Source organism: Aulostomus chinensis, chromosome 10, assembly GCF_037954235.1.
Source record: "Aulostomus chinensis isolate RoL2024-O1b breed Wild chromosome 10, RoL_Achi_v1.0, whole genome shotgun sequence".
NCBI lineage: Eukaryota > Metazoa > Chordata > Actinopteri > Syngnathiformes > Aulostomidae > Aulostomus > Aulostomus chinensis.
Window position 1 is genome coordinate 2,643,436 of NC_141329.1, and position 12,773 is coordinate 2,656,208.

Below are 12,773 nucleotides of genomic sequence, written 5' to 3' on the forward strand. Positions count from 1 at the left end.
AATTTATTGATAGAAAAACAACAAAATCCCTCTCTTGTTGTTTGGGAGGATCAGACCACACGTCTCATCCATGGGCTGAGTTTTCAAGCCTCTGAAACTTGGTTTCTGTGACATCGCAGACATTGCAAGTGACATTAAAATGAAACGAGGCGTCTAACAGAGGCTCCTCACCACACCTGCTGAGTCTTTCCCTCTCTCTCATCCCACTCTATTTATCTTATTATGTACATAATTAATGTATGGAGGCGAGGATTTAACTCATAGCTTTTCCTTCTCAGTTTTGGATTTTTTGCTGTAGGACAGAATTTGTTCAGAGGTGAATTAGCATTCAACACAAGCGAGATGGCGTGCAGGACAGAGGGAGGGCTGATGAGGGGAGAGCAGGAGCTGGACAGCGTTTCAGCTTTCATCAGTCTCCATTTCTCACTCTCTTTTTCTCTCTATGAACTCTGCTTTACTCCTTTCTCCTCCACTTCATCCACTCTTTTTATTTATTTCTGGCTTCTCAGTGAGGGGTATGGATGGATGGAAGGAGGACAAATAAATGAGGCAGACGGAGGCAATTAAGAGATTTTATCCCCTCACTTTCTCTGGTTCATCACTCCTCTGTCTCTTTTCTCACCCCTGTCACCTCACCCTCCTCGGCCCCTGTGGGGGTCACTCTCCCAGGGTGCTGATGATGGTTGGAGCAGCTTGTTGTTTGGTGAAAGGAGACATAACGGCGCTCTACTCCTCGCTCCTTCTACTTGTGATGATTCAGTATCTGCACAGCGGCAGTCGCTCACTCATTATCAGTCACTCTGATTTCACTAACAATTAAAAAGAGCAACCCACACAGCAGCAGAACCAAATTTAATATTGATTTACACGATATTGAAAATGTCACACACTGCATAGTAAACCTCTCTGTCTACAATATTAAAAAAAAAACTTCTAATGTGATAAAACAAAAAACAATTCAGTTTCTATTGTTTTTTAAGTACGATTGCGGGAGAGAGACATGGAGGGAGAGTTGGTGAGTAGGTGAAGTGAGGAGTGAATTGAACAGGAATCTCAGCACAAGCAGGCTGCCGAAGGAGATAACACATTATCTTTTCAGACACACACACACACGCACACATACACTTCTAATTTGGTTGGTCGCAATAAAAATGATATTGTTTGTGTGTGTGTTTGCTTGTATGTACAAACCCATTTTAATTGGCTGACAACACACTCAACAAAATCGATGCAGAAGTTCATGATCAGCATTATCTGCACTTCTTTGGGAACCAGTAATTTCTGTCTGACACACACACACACACAGACCGGGCTCTTGCTGAACTTGCTGCACCGATGCACCACTGTTATTGATGAATTCTTAAAATGGTTCCCCTGCAGTCCTGCGGTGCAGAGAGGCAGAAGAGGACAGACTTGCTTCCATTGTGCTAACTGAGTTACTGCAACTCATCTGTGGGTTCACACTCTTTTTAATCCTGGTGGTTTGTAACATTCACCTCCTCAGATTCTTTTCCCTTCTGTCCACTCTGCTAGCTGCTGGCTGCTGATGAATTCTAACACACACACGCACACACACACACACACAGAGTAAACAGCACCTACTTAGAGTTTCAAGAAAAAGTTTCTTTCCAAAAGTTCATTTACTCTGACCTCTCCAGCTGCTGTTGCAAAACCTACAACAGTTGTTTAGGATCATTTCTGTTCGACTAACATCTGTTGGTTTAGGATATTTGATCAGCCTGACCAGACAAATGGGGGAAAACTGTCATTTTAATCCTGTGTTGCAAGTGTTTACGTTGTGCCGTCCACCCCCTGTGAGCACCAGTCGACAAAGTAGACAAGACAGAAACAGATATCACAGTAGACAGAGATGATTCAGGTTCTGGTGTGAAGAAATCAATAGAAATGGAAGAGGCAGAACGGGAGACAAGGCCATGCAGCAGACCTGAAAATAGCTCCAAAGGATGGTGTGTGTGTGTGTGTGTGTGTGTGTGTGTATTCTTTGTGTATGTAGGTGTGCATGCCGATGCACTACTTGAAATAAAGTGCCACCGGACACTTTGGCTTCAGTAGAAACACTTGCACAACCTAACACACACACACACACACACACACAGTGCAATAAGAGACAGAATGATGGAACTTCCTTTCTAATGAAAAAATACATTTACATTTTAAATACTTTGGAATAGGAATAGGACGTGTGTGTGTGTGTGTGTGTGTGTGTGTGTGTGTGTGTGAGCTATCACACTGAGCAAGACTGTAAATAAATCAACCATTATTCAATTATTCCTTATTACATTAACATAACTCATTCATATTACATGTTTAGCTCTTCAAATGTCGCTGCCACGGAGAAGAAAGACAGATGAGGAAGAGGGGAGGAAGAAGGGAGGAAGGGGGACGATCGGGGGGTCCGTTAAAGGGAAACAACAGAGACAAATGTTGTTTTTATTGTCCGTGTGTGCGCCATCCATTTCCTGATAACGAATAAGATTAGGTTTTATTATGTCTTAGTAGACACACAGAAAAATAATGAGTATTTGTACAGCATCGGTCTCACCATTTCTTGGTCAGAGCCTCCCTGCAGGACAGGGGACGTTATTAACCCGGTGAGTGCTGATGGTGTCACCTACGTTAGCTGGTACAGACCGCCGCCGTCTTGTGATTTATGGATTTGAGAAAAAAACAAAACACGAAAAAACAACAACCACCACCCAGGATTCAGTGTTCAGTTTGAGTCGACACAAAGCTGAAAGACGGTAATGGCGCACTGATACACTCAGCTGTTTAAAAGTGTTTTGGAAAAGGAAGCGTCTGCAGCTGCAGCAGTCTGTTGTTTCACGCTGTGCGATGAGAACACGGTGCTACAGCGTCTTCTCGCCCTCCTCCTCAATTTTCCCTTTTGATTCAGCAGGACAAATTTTTTTCCTCCCCATTTACAGTGGAACAGTTTTGCATCGGCTCATTTTGTAACTCGGGCACTGAAAGACTCAGGACTCTATGAGCAGCTGAAGTAATAAAAGTCACCACTGAGGCACAAATTCAAGCCAAGAGGTTGTAGAAGAAAAAGCAAATCAGAGGCAGAGAAAACCAGGCAGACGCAAAAATATCCAGCCAGACGAGGGAAGAAGAAGGAAAGAACAGGGAGGAAACACAAGGAAACGTGAGACGACAACCGCATGACTGAGGCCTGAAGGGAAGAGGAACAGGTGATGGGAAACTATACAACAGCAGGAAGTAAACCAGCCCTAACATACAGGGGGCAAACAGCCTTACAAAATAAAACAGGAAATACAAAACAATAAAATACATTTGAACTGATGCATGAGCACCAGGAAGAAGTATTTAAGATATTAAACAACTTAAGTTACAGTCAGTAATCTCTTGAACTCCCGATGGACAACTTTTATTCTCAGTCACACAACAGTCTGATCCACACAGTCTTCCTCAGGTAGACGTGAACGCTGCCGTGAAACGGAATAAAAGCTCCCCGCTGGGAGGTCACCAGCGTGGGGGCCGGTGCTCTGGTGTCCCTGGTGGATCCCTCTTTGTCCTGCACCTGTAGGAGCAGTCGGTTCAGTTTCAGTGACATGCTGATGCTGTCAGTGTCGACAGGTGTGTTTGTGTGCGAGGGAGCTGAGACGTTTCGTTCTCATCTTATTAGCATGCCTGTTGAACGCCTCTCAGCTGTAAAATCAATCGTCACAAGCTTTATCACATTTACTGTTGTTGCATAGCAACATTAAGCTCAACGAGCAGCGTTTTCCACCTGCTGCTTCCAGCCTTAAGTTCCATCAAAGAGGAAATCAGAGTTGATCCTCGACAAGCGGTGGCCTTGACATTCGAGCTCTGCAGGGTTTTCATCCCACACTGAGCCTCCCACTCAGACACACAGCCGTGACTGGTCATCCTCAGCTGCGACGTCAATTCCACCACACTGAAGACAGCTTAGAGGGCTGATTGAACACACACACACACACACACACACACACACACACACACGTACACTCACACGCACACAAAATCACATACATGTGTGGGTAAGAAACACACAGTACGCAAGGTAATCTGCAGTTTAGCCAGGTTGCCATGGTTACTGGCATTAACAACGTCCAAAATAAACTTTTCCATTGTTTTGTGCCGCAGCCCCCTGATTAAAAACAAAAAACAAACTGCGACTGTGGTGATGATGCGAGCTGAAAAGTGCATCTATTTGCTCCTCTTCATCTCCGCGCGGCCGTCAGTGAGACCTCGTGGATGTGGATGACGTTGTGATGTATGAAATAATGAGTTGTAACATTCAAGTAGATGTTGAAGCGCCTTTTCGTGATCCCTCGTCACTGTGGCACGTGTGTGTGTTTTAATGACAGCTGCACAGTGGAGGTCAGCAGAGCCAGAAGAAGAAGAAGAAGTGTGTGTGTGTGTGTGTGTTCATTTGGTGTGAAATTGTGGGCGCTGGAGCGCAGGGAGGGCGAGACCGAGTATTGGAAAATATCCCAAAGTGAGAATTCTTAGTTGGGGCTGGTGGCACCATGTTATTTATTTCATTATAAAGAAACAATATGACATCGGGTCCTCTCACTATAAAGAAATCAGCTGCTGTGCCTCTCTGTCTTCTCTCTGTTCTGTCTCTCCAACGGAGAGGTTGTTCTGCTGCGGGGGGGTGGCTGCAGGTACTTGATAAATATGCATTGTATATTTATCCTGTTCCTATCAAGTTAAACACAGTTTTGGCTGCAGGCTAAAGCAGACGAGCAGCAGGAATCCTCCACAGCTCAGTGAAGCGCGCGCGATGTGCACAATAATCATCTTTCACATAGCAGCGTTGTGATCTTTTGTGTGTTTATGCAGCTGCTACCAGGATGCTAAGAAAGGTTTACTGTAAAATGTTCCACTCGTACAGATCCCGGGAGGTTCCATTATGAAAAACCCTCCAGATTCGGTGTTTGTGTTTGTGATGTAGCCGCTTTCAAGCTTCCGCACAAACAAACCCACAAAGATCCTTCATGTCGTCACTGGAAGTGCTGCCTCCGCACTCAGGACAGCGTCTGAAAGTGGGGCTTTTTTCTGTGTTCCAGCCCTCGGATAAAAAAACTAGTGTGGCTTTGTTTGGCAAAGACACACGCACACACACACACACACACGCACACACACACACAGTGTAGAGTGGGTTGTTGTCATTAAAACATGCAGTTGTTCACTGAGAACATTCTGAATATGTTCAACCATCCGAGGAGGAAGAAGAGGACTCAGACCGAGCTCCTCCTCATCAGCACAGTTCATCTGCTGTCATCATCAAACATGTTGCTGATCCTGTTATGCTAATATTATATTATCTGATTCCTGTTGTCATGTTTTTTTGTTTTTTTAATGAATAACGGTCTCAGCGTCAAGGATTCAGCTTGAGAGTAAATGTTGATGTGGTGTCGGCGTTTATTGGCCGGTAATGAAGGCCCGTGCAGCCTTCACGCGTGATGATCAGTTTTCATGGAATCTCTCGGCTTCTCCTGCCAAACACATTGCAGCTTTAACTGCCTCCTGTCTTGTCAGGCAGCCCAGACTTTCATGCGGCTCCCAGTTTTCACATAAAGCTTCGCAGTGCAGCATTTAGAGGTTTGCACCAGACATTTTTCAGATATAAAGAAGGTGCTGCAGTCTGTGTCTGTCAGGTAGCGCCGGATCATCGTAGATGGCTAAATCTGTTTTGACACAATTTGAATGGGAAGCGCCACAACAAAGCCGCATCCATAATTCAGTGAGGGAATTTGCTGAGGATTTAGCCTCTCTGGTCGGGGGGCTTAGCCTTTTGTGTCACTTATCAGCATTGATTGCAGGCTAATCAGCAGCATGTAATCAGATGTATATACATGCCTGCTGATTACGCACACGTTTTAAATACACTTTAAGAAGAAAGGTCATCTAAACATGCGTGACCTGCTACGCGCTGTCATGGAGGAGACAGGAAGTGTTAGCGTCACACAAGCTGATCCGTCATCCTGCGGCCCCGAGCAGGACTCGGTTCTCTGTGGGGAACCTTGACATGTGGACTGATGTTTTGTCTCTGTCACATTTTATCCAACATGAACACAAAACACACACCCACACACACCTTGGAATGAAGGATTGACAGCACAGAAGGATCTTTGTGTCTCCATGCCAGCGAGAGCTCTTTGTCCACGGTGTGTTTTCAGGTTCACGTTGTCCTGAGAGTGACGTGGCAGATATAACAGCAGCACCAAACCTCCACTGCTAACTCTTCATTGAGTACAATCTGGTCGCCTTATCTTATTTAGCTTGAACTGATCAGAGATTTGTCATAGAAGGTCAAAGGTCAGCACTGGACAGGACTGAAGTGATTAGATTTTGTCAAATGTCAAAATTCAAGGACAAAGTGACGTTGTAGAACAAGTTTTTGACGTTGGGAATGATTTGGCTCAAAGGTTCGTTTGGGATGAACGATCAGGTTCAGGTTCACTGTGACTGCACACAACTGATGGCACGCCACACAAAAAGGTCTGATGTTATTGAAACAACTTCACAATGAAGACGATGTCATGTCTCACAAAATAAGGTTCGTGGAATTCAGCTGCACGCTGCGGTGGTGATGCGTCTGAACGTCTGTTCTCTCTCCTCCTCAGGCACGTGGGTGACATTCGGCGGTCAGATAACGGACGAGGTAGGAACTTTCCTTTGCCTCCCTTATCGTTGTAAAAGCATGCAGCTGATGGATTTTGTTTGCAGTGGAGAAGAATATTGAAAATGTGCCGCATGAACACGTTTGTCGTTGGTGTGCGTTCGCGTGTCGAACGTGTCTCCGATCATCTGGCTCACGAGTCCAGCTGTCAGTGGCATTCCCAGTTTTTAACTGTACTCTGACTAAACCAGGAAGGTTTTACAGCCTGGGTGTTGTGTGTGTCTGGATGTTGTGATTATTATAAATCTGGTGGTAGCAGGGCTCAGCCCCCCGCCCCCTGCCCCCCCCCCCCCTGCTCCCCCCCCAACCCAGGGATTACTTGAACCGGCTCAAGTTTGATTTATGAAGGAGAAAAGAGGGCATTAAGGGTCAGAGCCCCCATGTTCGTAGTTGGGTCCCTTTAAGGTCCTGATGATGAACTCTAACATGCTGGGATGTCGCTGCTGGGTCTTCATCATAGTCATCATGAACACACACACACACAGATTCTGAGGAACACACAAACACTAATCTTATGTAACAATGTTTTTTTTCCCCTTACCTTAAGGCTTAATGCCTCAACTCCCCCTGAGCTTAGCGCCCCTCTCCCTCTCCACCAGTCCACTCGTCCCCAGTTCCATGACAGCGATGTGACACCAGTTCAGCCTGTTAGCTTTGGTTTAAGCGCTCGGCTTCATACGGGAGGCTGCCGCTGCGCTGCTGCTGCTGCAGCTGATGATGATGATGATGATGTGACCACAAAAATCTACCTCTGAGATTTTATCCCTCTCACAAGAGATGGTGGCTAATGGTGAAAATAACCAGAAGCCGAGGCTGCAGAGAGGGAGCGAGAGAGAGAGGTTGAGGGAGGAGGGAAGGAGAGGAGGTCTCGGGGGACATGTAACCTTAAGCCACAACAGATTAGTACCACTGCATCCAAAGCTGTTGGGTTAAAACGTCCCCTGGTGTCCTGCATGGATCCTCCTCAATGTCACTCTTATCAAATGCAGCCTAAATATACTGCGTGTCCTCTGCAGGGGTCGGAGGCCTCGTCCTCATTAAGATGGGCAACCGACTCATGAACGCCGCGCAAAAGTGGGTGGCACACAAGCGTGCTAGCACAAGCCGTAATATCAAGGAAAACGTAGTGGTTTTGGAACTTTTAAAAAGCTTCGCCGTCACACAACAACAGTGAATTTGTGTGTCCACCACGAAAACGGTCACTAATGAGGACGAGGTCACATAACACATCGTCTGTGAGATCTCCAGAGTCGGAACACGAAGAAAAACCCATCTTTGCCCAGTGGGGGGCTTCCTGCAACACTAGAGCGCAGCGGCTGGGGGTGACCGCTGGTCCAAGTTGAAATCATTATTTCTCACAGCGGCATCAGAAATGTATGTAAGGCAGACGAAGAGGACACGAAGATTACAAGCCTCAGCCTGTCTCCTCTCTCTTACTCACTGAACACACAAAACACATTAGTGTGTGTCTGTCAAGACACAACCAAGGTCGTCACAATTGGAACGTATCAGTTTATACTCATTTAAAGTCAAGAGCTATAATCATTTTTCACCTAAGTGACCTTTGGTAAAATAAAGTTGTCTGAATTTAAGAGATTTTGAGTAAAAAAGCCAGAGAGCTGCGGCTGGAGGTTGAGGATGGAGCGATGGGTTGCAGGTTGATGCGATGGCGGGCGGCCATTCATTCAGGGTCAGGAGGCTCTCACGTTATAGCGCCAGTCATGCCTGTGTTTACAGTTGAGCATAATTCCTTGTCAAAGGGTTCAACCCCTACAGAATCCATCAAAGGGATTTTAAAGACTGCGACCCACATGTAGTTCTCACGTCTGGCTCCGTACTGATTTAAGGAGCATGAATGAGTCGTAGCTTTAGAACAAACGAGCTACAACTTACAGCCTATTAGCCAAATATCGTTGTTTTTACTGCCGTCATTTCTGGGCAGCAGCGCATTCCCAGACAGGAGGTTCACAAGCGGGATGGTGGGCTGCCAGTTCACGTTGCTTACTCATTCAACAAGGCCAAGAGTGGCTCCACAAATCATGAAGTGAATTTGAAGAAAGTGCGTCCTGTCGATGTTTGCTTTGGGGTGGTGGGGAGGAGGCAGCGCAGTCAGCAAATCAGCTCAGGCTTGTGTGGGTGGTACGTGGGAGTCGAGCGCAGCCTTGATTCTGGGGTTGTGAGAGACTTTCTCTCTGGGGGGGCCGTGTATAGAAATCAAACTCTTCTGCTTACTTTGTGCCCCAGAATGAAAGGGACGCCCGCAGCACAGCCACCCATGCATGTCAGCGGCTCGCCGGTGACTCAGAGCGTCTCCATCGGCGAGGGTCGAGTGCATGTGTGCTGTATATAGACTCACCGGCCGGTTTATTAGCTGCATCATCTCTGCGTCCACCTCCAGGTGTTCCTAATAAAATGGCTGGTGAATAAAAGTTATAAACCAATGGTGAAATATTTGAGAATGCAAGAAGAGGAGAAAAGATTCAGGGAGAGTTCTCCTGACGGTTCTGTCTCCTCCTCCGCCGTCCTAACGCTGCCTTACCCGACCTGAACTTCCTTGTCCTCCATCCATCCTTCCAGTCAGCACTTTGTCACGCAAGTTTTACTCAGTCTGACTTCTGCAGAAACTCTGTGGGCCCACTTTATCCAGAATGGCCCTCCGGACCCCCAACAGCTGCGGCCGAGGCTGCACTCAGCAGTCAGAGAGAGAGAACAAGCCGTCCACCGGCAGTCGTCCCTTTAACCTGTCCATTATCCGGCTCCGTCTCATCATTCTGCTCTGTTTGTCTTTACGGACGTCCGGGGCTCGGACGCTGAGTGAAGCTCCCGGGACATTTGGAAACTTGTTGTCCATTCGAGCTTGATTGCAGGAGGTCGGCTTGCGTCTTCAGTCAGAATATAATCTGAGCTATAACGAAGGCAACGCTAGTTACAGCAGGCAGCGACTCATCAAACACTGGACTGTCATCAAAAATGTCTGAGGCCTCTGGCTTCCTCGCGCGGAGGTTTGTCTTCGCCCTGCTCCTGAAATATCCTGTATGTTCTTAGAAACATGATTGGATACGGATGTTGCATCAGTTCTGAAGTGAAAAATGCGGTGTCATTATTGGACTCCAAACGTGGTTTTATCTCGATGACATCCTATCACCCAGGGGTCTCGTTATTGATTTTATGATTTAATTAATCCTCTAGCAGGGTGACTCCTTGCGACACGACGAGCCTGTTAACTCTGCATGGCAGCATTCTTCTGGCAGCCATAATTCTTTTAAATCACTTTTATCACTCATTCTTATTGTGATTTTTATCCTTTTATTTTATGAATTTGTACCTTTGAACCTTCTCTTTGTTGTATTATTCTAGCACTCCTGACAGAGCTTGTCAGTGATTTGTCAGCAGGAGGAAACTACTGTTCTCTAATTTGTAGTTTTTTATTTCACATCGGCCGTGATGGAGCTCCGCCTTCTCTGAGTGCCTCTCCAGACTATTTTCTTCATCGCGTGAATCAAAAATTTTTACAACGCTTTGTTTCATTTACAAATCTAACACTGAGAGGAATGTTGAGAATCTGTTGTGGTCATGATAGCGCAGATTTAAACTGTCTTATTGTAACACACTGGAGCTTCAGCCTGAGGAGGAACTCCAGCTCCTGGAGAAACAACACCTCCGCTGTCTGTCACTGCTGAAAACTCAGCACGCACACACACACACACACACACACACACACACACACACACACACAAACTCACACACAATCAGCTGCACACACACATCCTGGGGGAATGATGGCAAATTCACTTCAAGTCCCGATTCAATGAAACTGAGAAATTAGATCTCGGTTTGATGATTTATGGTCACAGTGTCTGCAGAAATATGGAAGAATAATGTGTCACACACACACACACACACACACACACACACACACACACACACACACGAGCAGTGGAGATGAGGAGGTTGGAGCCTCCATCATTCATCATATCTAACATCATGAAGTCCCATGGTTTTCAAAGCTAATATCCAGCTGTTTCAGTGACGGCTGTGCACCACCTGTCAACCACGCACACTCAGCTGGAGCCATGGACATGACGGATGTAATACTACAGTAAAAATACACTGTACTGCTCATACTTGTCTTCTGCCGGACCGTTAGTGAACCTGTTTGAGTCTGACATGCTGAGGTAGGTCAGTGGCTTGTTGGCGGAAGCAAAACTCTGGATTCTCTCCCTGTATAAACGCGTGGTTATTCAAGTGGAAGAAGCTGACATTCAAGGACACAGCAGCTCTTTAAAGGGATACTTGACCCAAAAATTTAAACTCAGTCATTGTCTCCTCACCCTCGTGCCCACAGAAGGTCGGGTGAAGTTTTTTTTGTACACAAAACCCTGCTGGAGTTGCTGTAATCTCCCAAACTAGGGACGTGAACAAAGTGGACAAAGGAAACAATGCCTGAACCCTGACCTTTTGGTATCTTGTGTGTGTGTGTGTGTGTGTGTGTGTGTGTGTGTGTGTGTGTGTGTGTGTGTGTGTGTGTCTGCTAGGTTGCAGAGCAGCTGATGACCATTGCCTACGAGAGCGGAGTCAACCTGTTCGACACAGCTGAGGTGTACGCAGGCGGCAGGTGGGTCTCGCTGGTGTTCACATCCTGGTGTTTGGCTGCACTGAGGCTCCAGGAAGCTTCTGGGTCACTGAGGATTAAAAGTTAGGAATGTTGCACGCGTGTCGATTCCACCGGCGGCTCCATCACACCTGCATGTGATGTGGATACGTGTACACGACCGGTACTACAACGATGAGTTTGAATTAAAAGGGTTTTATTTGGAAGTGAGGAGGGAAATAAAAAAGAAAAACACTGAAAATGTATTAAAAAGACTTTTACTGTTTCCAAGAAAAGACCATTTCAAGGATCATTGAGCAGAAATTGCAGTTGACACCGACTCGGGAGGGCGGCGGTGGGTGTTTTTATCTGTGTATGAATCGCAGGCTAATAATGTGACCTCATTTATGTTTACTCGCAGGGCTGAAGTCATTCTAGGAAACATCATCAAGAAGAAGTGCTGGAGGTAACGATGTCACCCATACGTTCACTTCTGTGAGAGACGCAGAGGGAGGGGGGCATGTTTGATTAAAGATGCTGCTCCAGAGTGTGTGTGTGTGTGTGTGTGTGTGTGTGTGTGTGTGTGTGTGTGTGTGTGTGTACAGTATGCAGGGTGTGAATGTTTTCGTCTTCCTTCACGCTGCCCTGTGAGTGTGAACAAGAAGCAGCTGTTTGATCAGATACAAGATTTGAAACTAGCATCATCAAGGTTTTGTTTCACACGTTTTTAAACAGTCTTCCTCTCGTGTGCGTGTTTTTGTTTTGTTTTTTCTACGGTTTTACACACACAGACACACATATAGACATTGTCCCTGTTCACTGTGGGATGGACGGATGGACGCTCAAATAAAAAGTCAAGTTTTTTGCTCTCTTTTTTTTGCTGGAATCACGAGTGAGCTGCAGTTGTCTCGTGTCCTTGGACTGAATCTCCCATCCGAATGGAGATTGGAGACCTTGGTTCAGTTAAACTCTCCTTTCTTTCCGTTTTCTTCTTCAGTTTTTCTGTCACCAAAATGCAGTGGACATAGTCTCCTGTTCCGTCCTTGTCTGGGACGCATCAGGACACATTAGGGTTTTTAAAAGACGTGTCCTCCGACGCGTCCCAGACCACCTCGGCAGTTTGAGTGATCCGATCTCGGGTTTGTTTCGACATCCGTCTCGCCGCACATTTGAGAGGCTTTTTCCTGCCAGGTGTGAGCAGGGTCATTGTGACCTCCTGTCCAGGTTTTGTTTGCTTCTCAGCTGGATTACCAACAAGCTGGGTGGAAGCTTGTCAGGCGCCAAGGAAGGACCCATTAGGGGGCGTCGATGTTGTGCAGCAAAAACCACATTTCTTTCCATTGGGTTTGGATTGGAGGGTTTCCCTCTCTCTGTATTCTCCAGTTTTCATTTAGAAACTGGAGCTTCTTTACTGATCCTCCGGGAGTGAAAACCTATTTATTGGTTTGTAAGTGAAAGGTAATCCCACAGAATGCTGAACCGATG

The 12,773-nt window shown here is 46.3% G+C and overlaps 1 protein-coding gene across 8 annotated transcripts in view; it reads left to right on the forward strand.

The window, feature by feature from the left end:
* The window catches only part of kcnab1a (potassium voltage-gated channel subfamily A regulatory beta subunit 1a), an 87,559-nt gene that overhangs the window by 61,335 nt on the left and 13,451 nt on the right, over nt 1-12,773 (forward strand). For all 8 annotated transcript variants that reach the window (XR_015118107.1, XR_015118108.1, XM_086215553.1 and 5 more), the window contains 3 exons: nt 6,642-6,679; nt 11,233-11,312; nt 11,710-11,754. Coding sequence is in view for 6 of the 8 variants with exons in the window: in XM_086215553.1 (XP_086071679.1) it covers nt 6,642-6,679; nt 11,233-11,312; nt 11,710-11,754 (163 nt within the window). In the remaining 2 variants the exon portion in view is untranslated. The remainder of the gene's footprint in view (nt 1-6,641; nt 6,680-11,232; nt 11,313-11,709; nt 11,755-12,773) is intronic.